Source organism: Leuciscus leuciscus, assembly GCF_965113295.1.
Source record: "Leuciscus leuciscus genome assembly, chromosome: 7".
NCBI classification, from domain to species: domain Eukaryota; kingdom Metazoa; phylum Chordata; class Actinopteri; order Cypriniformes; family Leuciscidae; genus Leuciscus; species Leuciscus leuciscus.
In genome coordinates, this window is record NC_138731.1 from 8110493 (window position 1) to 8125492 (window position 15000).

The window sequence follows — 15000 nt, forward strand, 5'->3', positions numbered from 1 at the left end:
AGTCTGTTTGCAAAGCCTGCGTTGAAGTTGACTGATTTACCAAATAATCCACAGTGAAATACACTGAATACAAATAAATAATGCACTGCTGAGACTTTCACATTGTTGAAAAAAACCAAACACTTTCCTAGCATTAGGATCGTTTGGAAGGTAATGGTATTGATCCTGTGTGGATTTTTTCTCATTCTCATGTCACTATTCACTAACACTCCAGTGGGCGGAGCCAAAGACGCGCTGACGTAGACGTAGGCATTGATATTCTTCTGCAAAGGCGGTCTTTCACTGCCCTGTGACATCACACGTCTCCACTTTTTAGATCCTGTCTTTTTTTTGGCCTTGGTTTCAATAAAAGCTAGGAAGGAAGTTTTGAGTTTTTAAACTTACAGGATATTTTTATAGTATAAAAACCTCTTAACTGTCAAAAGGAAAATTTAAATTCTCAGTTCATGACCCCTTTAAAAAATTAAGATTGTCATTTCAAACCTGTATGACATAATATACATCCAATAAGTTAATTTAGAAGGATGTTCACGCTGCTGTTTTCCTGTGTGTGTGTGTGTGTGTGTGTGTGTGTGTGTGTGTCCAGTTTCCATGCACGTTTTTCGAGGGCCGTGCGGATATGTGCGCTTCCTTCTGCTATGAGATTCTGAAGTGCTGTAACTCCAAGCTGAGCTCCATCCGCAGTGACGCGGCTCACCTGCTCTACTTCCTCATGAAGAGCAACTTCGACTACACTGGACGCAAGTCCTTCGTCCGCACACACCTGCAGGTGGAGTAACATTTGACCCTGACATCACAGTGCTCGGATGGGTCCAGAGTAGGGCTGGGCATCTTTTAGTTTCTCACGATTCGATTCAAATCGATTTTTGAGGTCACGATTCGATTAATAAATATTATAAAACAAATGCCTATAAGCTGACTACAATCATTACACACAGTCTTCTGTATTAAAGCGAGGTAGGCAATTTTATTTTTGATATTAAAAACAGAAACAAAGAAGCACATTACAAACAATAGGACAAATACTATAGAAAAAAAAATTCAGGTACAGTAGCATTAACATGTAGTAAGAAATACATACCGAAATTTAATAATCAAATGTAAAAATAAAACACTGTATAGTCTTCACTGTATGAATTAAATCTTTGATTCATATTGAAAATAAAAAAGTGATTCAGTCAAAAGCAGTGAGTTTTTTTTATTTTTTATTAACATTGAGACGGATGACAACAGTTTATGAGGCTGCTGGCCCTTTAAGAATGAATGCACGGATCTAATATACTGTTACACTTACAATATACTCCCATTTGTTTTCGTTCGCGTAGGACATAACAGACTCTGTTTACATTGAATATTCGAGACCGCACTGAGTCCTTGTTCGCGGCTCATTGTGATTAACGTCAATAACTTTAAGTAACTTTAAGTAGTACTGCGAAATTAAAGAAGTGTAACACTTTAGAAAATAGATTTTTGAAATTTGTGAATCAATGCAAATCAGTTGAAGATAGAATCGCGATTCATATATGAATCGATTTTTTCCCGCACCCCTAGTCTGGATTATTTCATCCGGTCTTTTGAGAGTAGATAGCAGCAGCATATGATGATGTCATAACTATGTCATCAGTGATATCTGTGATTCCTCAGGTGGTGATTGGAGTCAGTCAGCTGATCGCTGATGTCATCGGAATAGGAGGGACGCGGTTCCAACAGTCCCTGTCAGTCATCAACAACTGTGCCAACAGTGACAAAACCATCAAAGTTAGTTCCTTTCCAATGCACTCATACGCAAACACTTGATCCTGGAGCAAAGAGTAGACACAGAGCCGATTATGGAGGAAGTGATGTCGTTTATGGCTATAGAAAACATTATTAAAAGTGGCATACAAAAGTATTTAGATTTTTTTGTGAGCACAAAGTCCCTCCAGCGGGAGTTATTCTTTATATCATCAGTGTCAGTGTTTCTGAACTCCCTGAAACGCCTCCATTGTAGTCGTGAGTTTCTTCCAACACGTCACAATATTCCTCATTTAAATAATTAAAATGCAGAATAAAGGGGCGGGGCCTGGTTAAGTTAGTTAGTAGTGTGTTGAACCTGGCAGTTATGTTAAGGGGCGGGATATTTCCCAAACACACTGCTACAGCCGACCAATCAGAGCACAGTGTGCTTTTCAGAAGAGACAGGAACTAAACAGAGCGTTACTGACAGACTGGGAAGAGAGGAGCTGCAACAATGGAGAATATGAGGGAAATAATCAACATTCAAGCAGGAAAACCTGTTCTAGTAGTGACTAAAAACAACATCAAGACTTAAAGGAACAATATGTAAGATTTTTGTAAAAAAATTAATTCAAAAACCACTTGCACAGTGTGATATATTTCATGCAGTTTACTTGCATTATCCCAAAAGTTCCCAAGATTTTGTAAAGCCAGAGAAATTCCAGTTTTAAATAATGGCTCGTCCCTTGTCATTGTCGCCTATCAATGACGTCACATATAGCATTACATTTCATGTTCCTTGCAGCTAATTCATTATGATGACATTAAAAAGTGTGATCAAACGTACAGATGATACAAAAACTAATTACCTCATCAGTGAACATGGTTTGTGAATTCCATAGCCTACACCTCTGGACGGTGAAAACGACATCTCCCATCGTTCCACTCCTTCATAGCATCGTCAAGCTTCGCCTTTGTTATTCTTCTGAAAATGCGACCTCTGGTGGCGAAAACGTACATATTGTACCTTTAATAGGTCCTCTTTAAGTTCTACACAGACTCATACTCTGACAGTTACACATGCACACACAGTCATCATCCGTCTCCTTCACTAGAGCACAGCATTCCCGTCAGACGTGAAAGACCTGACGAAGAAGATCCGGACGGTTCTGATGGCCACGGCTCAGATGAAGGAGCACGAGAGAGACCCGGAGATGCTGGTGGACCTGCAGTACAGTCTGGCCAAGTCTTACGCCAGCACACCTGAGCTCCGCAAGACCTGGCTGGACAGCATGGCTCGTATACATGTGAAGAACGGGGACCTGTCTGAGGTACACACACACACACACACACACACACACACACACACACACACACGTCTACATGCGTGTGTGACATACGCTGGAGCTCATGCTGTCTGGTTTGGTTCTCTGCAGGCAGCCATGTGTTATGTGCACGTTGCAGCGCTGGTGGCCGAGTACCTGAGGAGGAAAGGTTAGACACACACCGATACACACAACCACACACACGGCCAGCTTAGTCATTTTCCCATGGAGATGTTAAAAGGATGATCATGTGACACTGAAGACTGGAGTAATGATGCTGAAAATTCAGCTTTGATCACAGGAATAAATTACATCTTAAAATATATTCACAAAGAAAACAGCTATTTTGCCGTTTTTACTGTATTAAAATACACTGTAAACTCTAATAAGTTGGCAAAACAAACAAAAAATTGAGGTGGTTACATAAAAAATTTAAGTTAAGAAACTCAGTTTAAGTAAGCAGAACTTAAGAACTGGTTTTAAATATTTAAGTAAGATAATTCATGCATTTAACTTCAAATTATCATAATCTCAATTTTTTATAAACATTTTTAGTAGTGGAAACTGGGCTAGCTTTAACTAGCTAATTCAGTAAATGCTAACTTTCTAATTGGTAACACAATGCTTTGATACCATTAATATAGCAAAGCAATGAATACAACAATGTAGAACATTTAACATCTGTTCTCAGCCCAAGTTCGTGCTGCATGTAACCCCCCAAAACCCAACACAACAGAAACTCTTCTAAATGAACATAGCTAAACATTAAACACTAATACATTTCCCACTTAACATTAATCTTGCTCATTAAAACATTATATAACACTAATAATTTTAGCATTTACTCTCCCTTTTGAGTGTCATGGCAAAGCATGCTGGGAAATAGAAATCCCAGCCCAGTTTCAGTTCAATTTAAGTTTGCCTAAATTTAAAGCATCAAGTTCATTAAACTCAAAACAATGAAACAATTCAGATTACTTAAAATGTGTCAGTTTTGCCAAATCAAAAGAAAAGAAAGTTCTAAATACTCATAAGTTAACTCATTTGTTTAATTTAAGTTTACCCTACTTAAACCACTTTGAGCATTAGGGTTTACGTAAAAAAAACATTATTTTTCACACACTACATTATTGCAGCACCTCTATTCTCAGTCTGTCTGAAACACTCTGATTTCTACAAAGCCCCTCCTCCTGAACAGCTCAGAGTGCTCTGATTGGCCAGCAGACTCAGTGCGTTTTGATTGACCAGCAGACTCAGTGCGTTGTGATTGGCCAGACTTCTCAAGTGTGTGTCGGAAATCACACAGCTTCCAAAGCACCTGTAAACACACAGTTACTAATGTCGTCTGTATTAATACATCAGTTCATGCCCGATTCTGAAAATTCAGATGATCGGAACCAACTTTGCAAGCACAACTTGTACACAGCTGGTGTTAGTTCAGGAAGCTTTCCTCTGTAAAATATGTTGTGCACAAGCAAGCTTTTGTGTTGTACTGCTTAAGAACAGTGAATCTTAACCACTGATTCCTAATTTCATCCGGTTTCGGAAGGCCAAACCAGAGCCCGTCAGTTCAGAAGCCGGAAGTTTACTGAGAGTGGAAGTTCTCCCCTTATTAGACATTCTCTGGCCAAACTAAAGGGTTTTGCTTTCGCATGCAAACACACAGTGACTACACTACAGTTCACTGAAGCCTCGTCTTCTCTCTCTGACCAGCATTATGCTAATATTTCACATTGTGACGTGGACGTCTGCAGAGGTTTGGTAAATCTGGACTTTGGATTGAGGGTTTTAGGCAGGTCTGGATCAGTGTTTTCATTAGAATCAATCGCTTTGTAAGAGACGATGAGTTTTGTAACTTTGCGGATCATACACATGCACAAATAGACACGGTACACACTAAAGGAAAAGAAAAACATTTAAAAAAAGAAGAAAAAAAACCCCAATGGCCTCTTTAAGAAAATAAAAAATTATAAACGGATAGATTTATATATTTGTATTCCTATGCCATAGAAAGAGTCCAAATGATGAACATTCCTTAAAAACATGAGAAGTTAATGTTTAATCCAAGGACACATGTGTAATTACTCATAATGATTAGCATGTGTTTCCATACCAGACTTATTTCCTTTCTCACCTTCTTTCTCATCATATCTCTCTGGTCTTTCTCTCTCTGTCTGATAAAGCCCCTGCTGATATAAGTTATCACTCGTATATTACTCACGCTTTGCTGCACTTCTAAGAAATGAGGGTTAATCAGCAGGACTCAATCCAAACAATGAGCTTTTACCTTTTCTATCTGACGTTATCATGCCACTGTCAGGTGTTATATTGACTGATTTGTGAAGTGATGTCTCTCCAGATGTGAAGTGTTGTGTGTGTGTTTGTGTGTTTGTGTAGGCATGTTTAAACAGGGCTGTTCAGCGTTCAGAGTGGTCACACCAAACATTGATGAAGAAGCGTCTATGATGGAAGATGTGGGGATGCAGGACGTCCACTTTAATGAGGTGAATATCTGTCGGACAGCTCGTTCACATCACGGGTCAAACACATATCCATCGGCTCAACAGAAAGAAAATGCACACAATATAGTATTTACTATGATATCCTTAATGTGAATAACTCCATAGGAGTCCATTGTTTCTGGTTCACGTTGAGTGTCCATGTGTCCTGACAGGCACAGTGTGTATTGTCTGAATCCACACTGAATGTGAAACTGCTACACAGTCACAGCCAATCAGAACATACTTGATGTTTAATATTTGTTTGTGAGGTCCAATAGGATTTCACTGGAGGCAGTGATCAATGTTACGCATTGTTTGTCACGTTCAGGTTAGGATACAGTATTATTGTGTCCGTGAAGGTTTAGTTTAATATTAGTACAGTAAAAGATGGAAGCAATAAACGAATATGCATGTATGTGATTGTGATTATCTGTGATCTTATCTCCACACTGACTGATACTCAACCATCAGTCCTGCACTTTGACTGAGAGATAAAACACTAATAATTTCACATCACAGTCTTCAGCCTTCAGCCGTCTGAAGCAGGGCTATTACTGTCAACTCACACTAAAACCAGAAATAAACCTTACTTCAAATCAAATAAACTTCAAGTTTAAAATAAATACAATAAAAAATTAAACTAATTTTATTTTAATCTGTTGCCAAAGCAACATTTTTTTTGTTTAACGTAATGCAAAGTTATTTTAGTTTAGCTTTTATTTATATATTTTCAGTTTTCATGTTAATTTTAGTTTTGTTTTTAGTACATTTCATTTTGTGCTTTTGTCTTTTTTAACTGTTATTTTTATTTTAAATATTGCTATTTAGGTTTAATATATTTAGTTTAAATTTAATATATTTATTTCAGTTTTACTTTTTATTATTTTCCAGTTAATAATTTTAGTGCTTCAACTTAAACTTTTATTCAGTTTATTGCCAGTTAAACATTTCTAATTTCAGTTTATTGCCAAAGAAACATATATATTTTTCAGGAAATATTTATATTTATATTTATATTTTATTTTATTTTATTTTAGCTTTATTTCAATTAGCCGGAATGTTTTGAATAGTTTTAGTTTAAGTTAATGATAATAACCCTTACTTGATGTACTAAAAATAAAAATAAAACAGAAAAAATATATAGTATATAAAAATATTTAAAAAAATTATTTAATAATATAAATAGTATATAAATAATAATATAAATAACAGATAAATTATTTAATAATATAAATAGAAAATTATATATATTTATTATAAATGTATACACATACAAAAATATATATTTAAATAAACCGTAATTAATAACAATGACAAAAACAAACTTCAAAAATTTAAAAGAAAGCAGAAAATGCAGAAATGTAATATATATATATATATATATATATATAAATATATAAATCTCAGTGATACTAAAAGATGATGCTAATGTGATTCTCTACACCTGAGGTTTCTCTGATGCGAGTCCTGTGTGAACTTCAGCAGAACTAACACTCATCAAAACACCCGCTGATTAAAACTCAAGCAGAACTGATGAAGAAAAGTGCATTTCCTCAAGAGAAAATCTTGTGCAACATTTGAGAGCTGATGCCTCTTGTCTTGCAGGATGTCCTGATGGAGCTTCTGGAAGCATGCGCTGATGGATTATGGAAAGCTGAGCGATATGAGCTCATCTCTGACATCTACAAACTCATCATTCCCATTTATGAGAAACGCAGAGATTTTGAGGTACAGCAGTAACACACACTGATGCCGTGAAGTGTGAGTAACACACACTGATGCTGTGAAGTGTGATGTCTAAGGATGTTCACACAGACTCTCTCATGAGTTGTTAGTAACTGCTGCTCGATGCATCAGATGAGTGTCTTTGGCCGCAGATTTGCACTTGTGCCGTGAGCATCAACTTAAACTCGAACTCATTTCTAATGGAAGTCCTGTGTGAACGGCCCTTAAGTTTATGCACTGAAAGGATTCACTCACTCACCTTGATTATATGTTGTTGTTGTTGTTGTTGTTTTGTTTTTTTTAATAAGTTAAAGCTGAAGGAATATTTTTGTAACACTTTATTTTGATGGTCCACTTTTGACATTCTACTAACTATAAGTAACTTTATAACTTTGCATGTCAAATAACTCTCAATAGAGTATTAGTAGACTGTTAGTTGACTCTTAGTTTAGAGTTAAGGTAGGTAGAATTAGTTGACATGTAGTTGCAAAGTTACTTATGTTACTTAGTTCGGGACAACAGGAAAAGCAACAAATCCCCAATGCTGGGTTTCTGTTCATTTATTATGAACTGACAGTAGTTAGTTGCTAGTTATTACTATAGTAACTACAAGGACATTGTAAAATAAAGTGTTAACAACTCTGAGCTGTAAAGATGTGATTAAGCTGTGTGTGTGTGTGTGTGTGTCAGAAACTTGCTCACCTGTATGACACGCTGCACCGGGCCTACAGTAAGGTCACAGAGGTCATGCACACGGGCAAGCGCTTGCTGGGAACGTTCTTCAGAGTGGCGTTCTTCGGTCAGGTGAGTCTCCTCATCCTCACACTCTTCATCTCTCGCTCTGTGGGATGATCTGTGTGATGATCTGTGTGTTGTGTTTATCTGTTAGCGGTGAGTCCTGTGTGTCTGAGCTCGGCTCGCTGGCCTGAACTCTTATGAACTCTTATGTTGCTCCGCTTCGGGTGTAAAAATGAATGTGTGATTCAGAGACTGCAGTCAGAAGCACCAGCACTAGAATGTTCCAGCTTGATCATAACAGAAGTGCTTATCTGTGATAACATATACTTTTTGTATTTTGTTGGTTTATTTATTTATTTACAGTACATTAATATATAACACTTGAGAAAAAGTATTGAATGTGCACTTGTAGTTTACTTCAAATCTTAAGACTATATTTTTTAAAAACTGTACTTGCAGATAATATAATATTAATAAAATAAAAGGCCATTTAAGTGCACTTAAAGAGAGTACAGTTTCATGACTGTTTCTTAACACACTTAAAAAAGCCATTTTTTACTTTAAAGTACATTTTAAATCATTGTTTCTAATCATCTTTTGTCGTGCTTTAAAGAAGTTGACTAATTTTGATGTGTTGACTAACACACTGAAGCACATGTAAAATACCTGATTACAACTTTTCATATATTGTAATTTCAAATATATTTACATGCATGACGTCCAAGATCCTATGTAATTGAGATTTAAGTCTATTTTAAAATAATCATAAATGTTTGTCAGTATATTCAGCTACGCTTTAACCATATTTCAAAGACAATAGAAGTAATTATGAAATTACATATATGAAGATGAAAAAAAGTCATAAAATCACACTAAAGTTCATTAATTGCATTTAATATAGATTTAAACTATAAGCCATTTTCATATAATTGCAATTAAGTGTCTAAAAACATTACATTCAGTTCACACTTACAGATATTCTTTTAAAGTATATTATTTCCATATACTTTCCTCTTTTCAACAGTATGCTGTCCTGAGATGTATTGGCCAGTGATAGTCTTATATTCAGTGATATGGAAACAAATCATTTACTCATATGACACAATAATATAATGTGTGGAAACATTTTAAAAGATAATTGCGACTTTTTATCTCACAATTGTGAGTTTACATTTTGCAATTCTGACTTTATTTCTCAGAATTGTGAGTTATAAAGTCAGAATTGCAAGTTTTTAACTCACAATTGCGAGTTTACATCTCACAATTCTGACTTTATAACACGCAATTGCGACTTTATATCATGCGAGATAAAAAGTCAGAACTGTGAGATAAAACAGTTTATTTTTTATTCTGTGGTGGAAACAAGCTTCCATAATAATGTCTTTAGTCAGCAAATATTAGTATAAATGTGATAAACTGGCATACAGTATAGTTGATTAACCAATGGCCATCCCTGAAGCGTAATGAGAGATGTGGTGAGACGTGAGTGTGTTTGTCACTGATGGGTGTTTCTGTCTCTAGCACTACCAGTGTAATGACTCTGAGATCAACCAGGTAAACGGATCACGAGTGTCACGTGTGTGTCGTCCTGCTGGCTGTGGAAGTCATCATAATCCCTCTGTCATCTAAACATTACAGTCTTTATACATCCCAGTGTTTCCAGAGTGCTGTTGTAAATATGTGTGTCCTGTGACTAATTTAGTATTTAAAAATTTGTAGGCAATTGGCCTTTGTTTTGTCTAGATGGTGAGCAGCAGGTTGAGTTTAAAGTTGAGCTTTAATGCGTTCTTCTGACTGATTCAGATTTGCTTGTTGTTTCAGGGCTTCTTTGAGGATGAAGATGGTAAAGAATACATATATAAGGAGCCCAAATTCACGCCACTGTCTGAGGTCTCACAAAGACTCCTCAAACTCTACTCAGACAAGTTTGGAGCTGAGAACGTCAGAATGATCCAGGATTCTGGCAAGGTGAGAAATGTACAGTTACAGTATCATATAGTCAGAATAAAGTCTGATCCACATTGCAGATTATCCTGGCCAAGACCAAAAGAGTACGTACGTACTTACTTAAGACCAAAAGAGTACTTACTTACTTACTTACTTACTTACTTACTTACTTACTTACTTACTTAAGACCAAAAGAGTACGTACGTACTTACTTAAGACCAAAAGAGTACGTACTTACTTACTTAAGACCAAAAGAGTACGTACTTACTTACTTAAGACCAAAAGAGTACGTACGTACTTACTTAAGACCAAAAGAGTACGTACTTACTTACTTACTTACTTAAGACCAAAAGAGTACATACTTACTTACTTATTTACTTACTTACTTACTTACTTACTTAAGACCAAAAGAGTACGTACTTATTTATTTATTTATTTATTTATTTACTTACTTACTTACTTACTTACATACTTAAGACCAAAAGAGTACGTACGTACGTACGTACGTACTTACTTAAGACCAAAAGAGTACGTACTTACTTACTTATTTACTTAAGACCAAAAGAGTACGTACTTACTTACTTACTTACTTACTTACTTAAGACCAAAAGAGTACGTACGTACTTACTTAAGACCAAAAGAGTATGTACTTACTTACTTACTTACTTAAGACCAAAAGAGTACGTACGTACTTACTTAAGAGCAAAAGAGTACGTACTTACTTACTTACTTACTTAAGACCAAAAGAGTACGTACTTACTTACTTACTTACTTAAGACCAAAAGAGTACGTACGTACTTACTTAAGACCAAAAGAGTATGTACTTACTTACTTACTTACTTAAGACCTTACTTACCGACCTTTTTATGTAACTCATATTTAGGGATATGGGTAAACCAGGAATCTGATACAGTAGATCATATATTAATCCTGTATAAATCACATATATACAGTATACACTACTGTTCAAATGTTGGGGTTGGTAAGATAAATAAGTCTCTTATTTTCACCAATGCTGCATTTATTTTATCAAAAACACAGTCATTTGAAATATTATTACAATGTAAAACAGCTGCTTTCTATGTGAATATAAAGTGTAATGTATTCCTGTGATCAAAGCTGAATTTTCAGCATCCTTACTCCAGTCTTCAGTGTCACATGATCCTTACATTTCTGATTATTATCAGTTTTGAAAACAGTTGTGCTGCTCCATATTTCTGTGGAAACCGTGATTCATTTATTTTTCAGGATTCTTTGATGAATAGAAAGTTCAAAAGATCAGCATTTATTTGAAATAGAATCTTTTGTAACATTATAAATGTCTTTACTGTCACTTTTGATCAATTTAATACGTCCTTGAAAAAAACCTCACTGATCCCGAACAAGTCAAGTCTTATTTATTCATGTTCTGTTATAAAATTGATCGTTCTTGTCCTGAAGCTAAGACTAAATTACAGAAGCTGCAATGTGTACATTTAAATTGTTACGCTATATTACCTGGAGTGTGTTTTTCTAGAACATTTTAAGATATATTTGTGTTTGGCATTAAATGTAGACGTCATTGAGCGGTGTATCTTTACTAGCATGATACCTAGAACTGCCTATTAGCTAAATGTGCTTCTCTGTTTGGTGCAGATTAACACAAAGGATCTGGACTCGAAGTACGCCTACATCCAAGTGACTCACGTCAGCCCGTTCCTGGAGGAGAAGGAGCTGCTGGACAGGAAGACGGACTTCGAGAGGAGCCACAACATCCGCCGCTTTGTCTTTGAGATGCCGTTCACTGTTTCAGGCAAGAAACAAGGCGGCGTCGAGGAACAGTGCAAACGCAGGACTATACTGACCAGTGAGTACACACACTCACACACTGCATACTCAGAGATCGGCTACATTAGAGATGAGTGTCTGACACTTCCAGAGAGACACACGATTAAAATCTGGGAGTCAGCTGAATCTGATGGCTTTGTGATTGGGAGGATCATATAACTGTAAAACACAAAGTACAGCTCTTATCTTCACAGTGTCTCAGCGCACGTCGACTCCCTTATATTCAAACAAATAACCCTCTAATGCTCGTAAAAAAAAAAAAGTTACGTTTTGTTGTTTTAGAATTTTTTACTTCATTGGAATGGTACGAAACTTGGTAAATGTGAGCTCAAAAAAGTCACACTCAGAAATGAGTGCATTGGAAATGAATGGGAGAAGAATCTCATCTAGTGGAAGCGTCTGGTACTGCGGTCAAACAACATCTGAATGATGGCTCATTTTTGGAGATATCAAGCTCAATTTGTGAACAACTCTTAGATTTATGGCTTTGATTTTCTAGCAGTTTTGTGATTTTGAAAATATATATTTCATATAAAAATGTAAAATTGTATTTTTGTGCATTTTCATAATACACGTAAAATTCCGTTTTTTTTTTAAAGTTCACTTTTTTTAACTTTTTTTCACTTCAGCAATAATCGGCCAAGTGTCGTCTTTGAAAAGAGATCAAACTTCAGTCTGTGCTCTGAACCGTTCTAGATTTACGACAGTTTAAGTAAGGTCTATGCTCAAAAAGTGAATAAATGGATTATAAATACAGCCGTAAATATAATTTAGTATAAAAAAATCCCCTAAAAATACAAAATATAAATAAAAAACATTATCAAACTAAAATATAGTACATTAATTTCATTGTCAAAACATTCTGTCCTTTTTGATGACACGTGAAGAGCACCGGTCACATGATTGATTTATTGCATGAGTGAAGGTGTTTGATAACTGTGTGCCGTGTTCTGGTCATGTGATTGCAACACGGTTCATGGTTTTAAAAGTGCTTTTCATTTGAACCTTTTGATGCGTTTGCTGTCACCATAGCAAATGTGGAGTCTCGAACTCAAACCCGCTAGTGCCACCAACTGTCCAGAGTTTCACTCACGCTTGTGCTAATAACTGCACCCTGTGACGTCATTTCCGTCACGAAAATTGTTCTGCCATTTTTAATTTTATATTGTCAAGACATAGGAGAAAGAGACACTGGACCAAACAAAGGTGTTCATGCCAGCTTCTCTGTTCCTTCTCTGTAAAGAGGTTTGCTTTTATATGCTACTGACCAAAAACTACATTACCAGAGGAACATATGCATTACCAGAGGAACATATGAACATAAACATTACCAGAGGAACATATGAACATAAACATTACCAGAGGAACATATACATTACCAGAGGAACATATGAACATAAACATTACCAGAGGAACATATGCATTACCAGAGGAACATATGAACATAAACATTACCAGAGGAACATATGAACATAAACATTACCAGAGGAACATATACATTACCAGAGGAACATATGAACATATACATTACCAGAGGAACATATACATTACCAGAGGAACATATGAACATAAACATTACCAGAGGAACATATACATTACCAGATGAACATATACATTACCAGAGGAACATTTACATTACCAGAGGAACATTACCAGAGGAACATATACATTACCAGAGGAACATATCAACAAATACATTACCAGAGGAACATATGAACATAAACATTACCAGAGGAACATATACATTACCAGAGGAACATATGAACATATACATTACCAGAGGAACATATACATTACCAGATGAACATATACATTACCAGAGGAACATTTACATTACCAGAGGAACATTACCAGAGGAACATATACATTACCAGAGGAACATATGAACATATACATTACCAGAGGAACATATACATTACCAGAGGAACATATACATTACCAGAGGAACATATGAACATATACATTACCAGAGGAACATATACATTACCAGAGGGACATATGAACATATACATTACCAGAGGAACATATGAACATATACATTACCAGAGGAACATATACATTACCAGAGGGACATATGAACATATACATTACCAGAGGAACATATGAACATATACATTACCAGAGGAACATATACATTACCAGAGGAAGTTATATATGAACATATACATTACCAGAGGACCATATGAACATAAACATTACCAGAGGAACATATACATTACCAGATGAACATATACATTACCAGAGGAACATTTACATTAACAGAGGAACATTACCAGAGGAACATATACATTACCAGAGGAACATATGAACATATACATTACCAGAGGAACATATACATTACCAGAGGAACATATGAACATATACATTACCAGAGGAACATATACATTACCAGAGGAACATATGAACATATACATTACCAGAGGAACATATACATTACCAGATGAACATATACATTACCAGAGGAACATTTACATTACCAGAGGAACATTACCAGAGGAACATATACATTACCAGAGGAACATATGAACATATACATTACCAGAGGAACATATGAACATATACATTACCAGAGGAACATATACATTACCAGAGGAACATATGAACATATACATTACCAGAGGAACATATACATTACCAGAGGGACATATGAACATATACATTACCAGAGGAACATATGAACATATACATTACCAGAGGAACATATACATTACCAGAGGGACATATGAACATATACATTACCAGAGGAACATATGAACATATACATTACCAGAGGAACATATACATTACCAGAGGAGCATATGAACATATACATTACCAGAGGAACATATGAACATAAACATTACCAGAGGAACATATACATTACCAGATGAACATATACATTACCAGAGGAACATTTACATTACCAGAGGAACATTACCAGAGGAACATATACATTACCAGAGGAACATATGAACATATACATTACCAGAGGAACATATGAACATATACATTACCAGACGAACATATGAACATAAACATTACCAGAGGAACATATACATTACCAGAGGAACATATGAACATATACATTACCAGAGGAACATATACATTACCAGAGGAACATATGAACATATACATTACCAGAGGAACATATACATTACCAGATGAACATATACATTACCAGAGGAACATTTACATTACCAGAGGAACATTACCAGAGGAACATATACATTACCAGAGGAACA

The 15000-nt window shown here is 35.7% G+C and overlaps 1 protein-coding gene across 5 annotated transcripts in view; it reads left to right on the top strand.

The window, feature by feature from the left end:
- LOC309503293 (dedicator of cytokinesis protein 9) overlaps positions 1-15000 on the top strand; it is a 121523-nt gene that overhangs the window by 100913 nt on the left and 5610 nt on the right. For all 5 annotated transcript variants that reach the window (XM_082176023.1, XM_082176025.1, XM_082176026.1 and 2 more), the window contains 9 exons: positions 587-769; positions 1645-1758; positions 2832-3047; positions 3153-3210; positions 5439-5545; positions 7148-7270; positions 7958-8071; positions 9827-9973; positions 11588-11798. In XM_082176023.1, the coding sequence (XP_082032149.1) occupies positions 587-769; positions 1645-1758; positions 2832-3047; positions 3153-3210; positions 5439-5545; positions 7148-7270; positions 7958-8071; positions 9827-9973; positions 11588-11798 (1273 nt within the window). The remainder of the gene's footprint in view (positions 1-586; positions 770-1644; positions 1759-2831; positions 3048-3152; positions 3211-5438; positions 5546-7147; positions 7271-7957; positions 8072-9826; positions 9974-11587; positions 11799-15000) is intronic.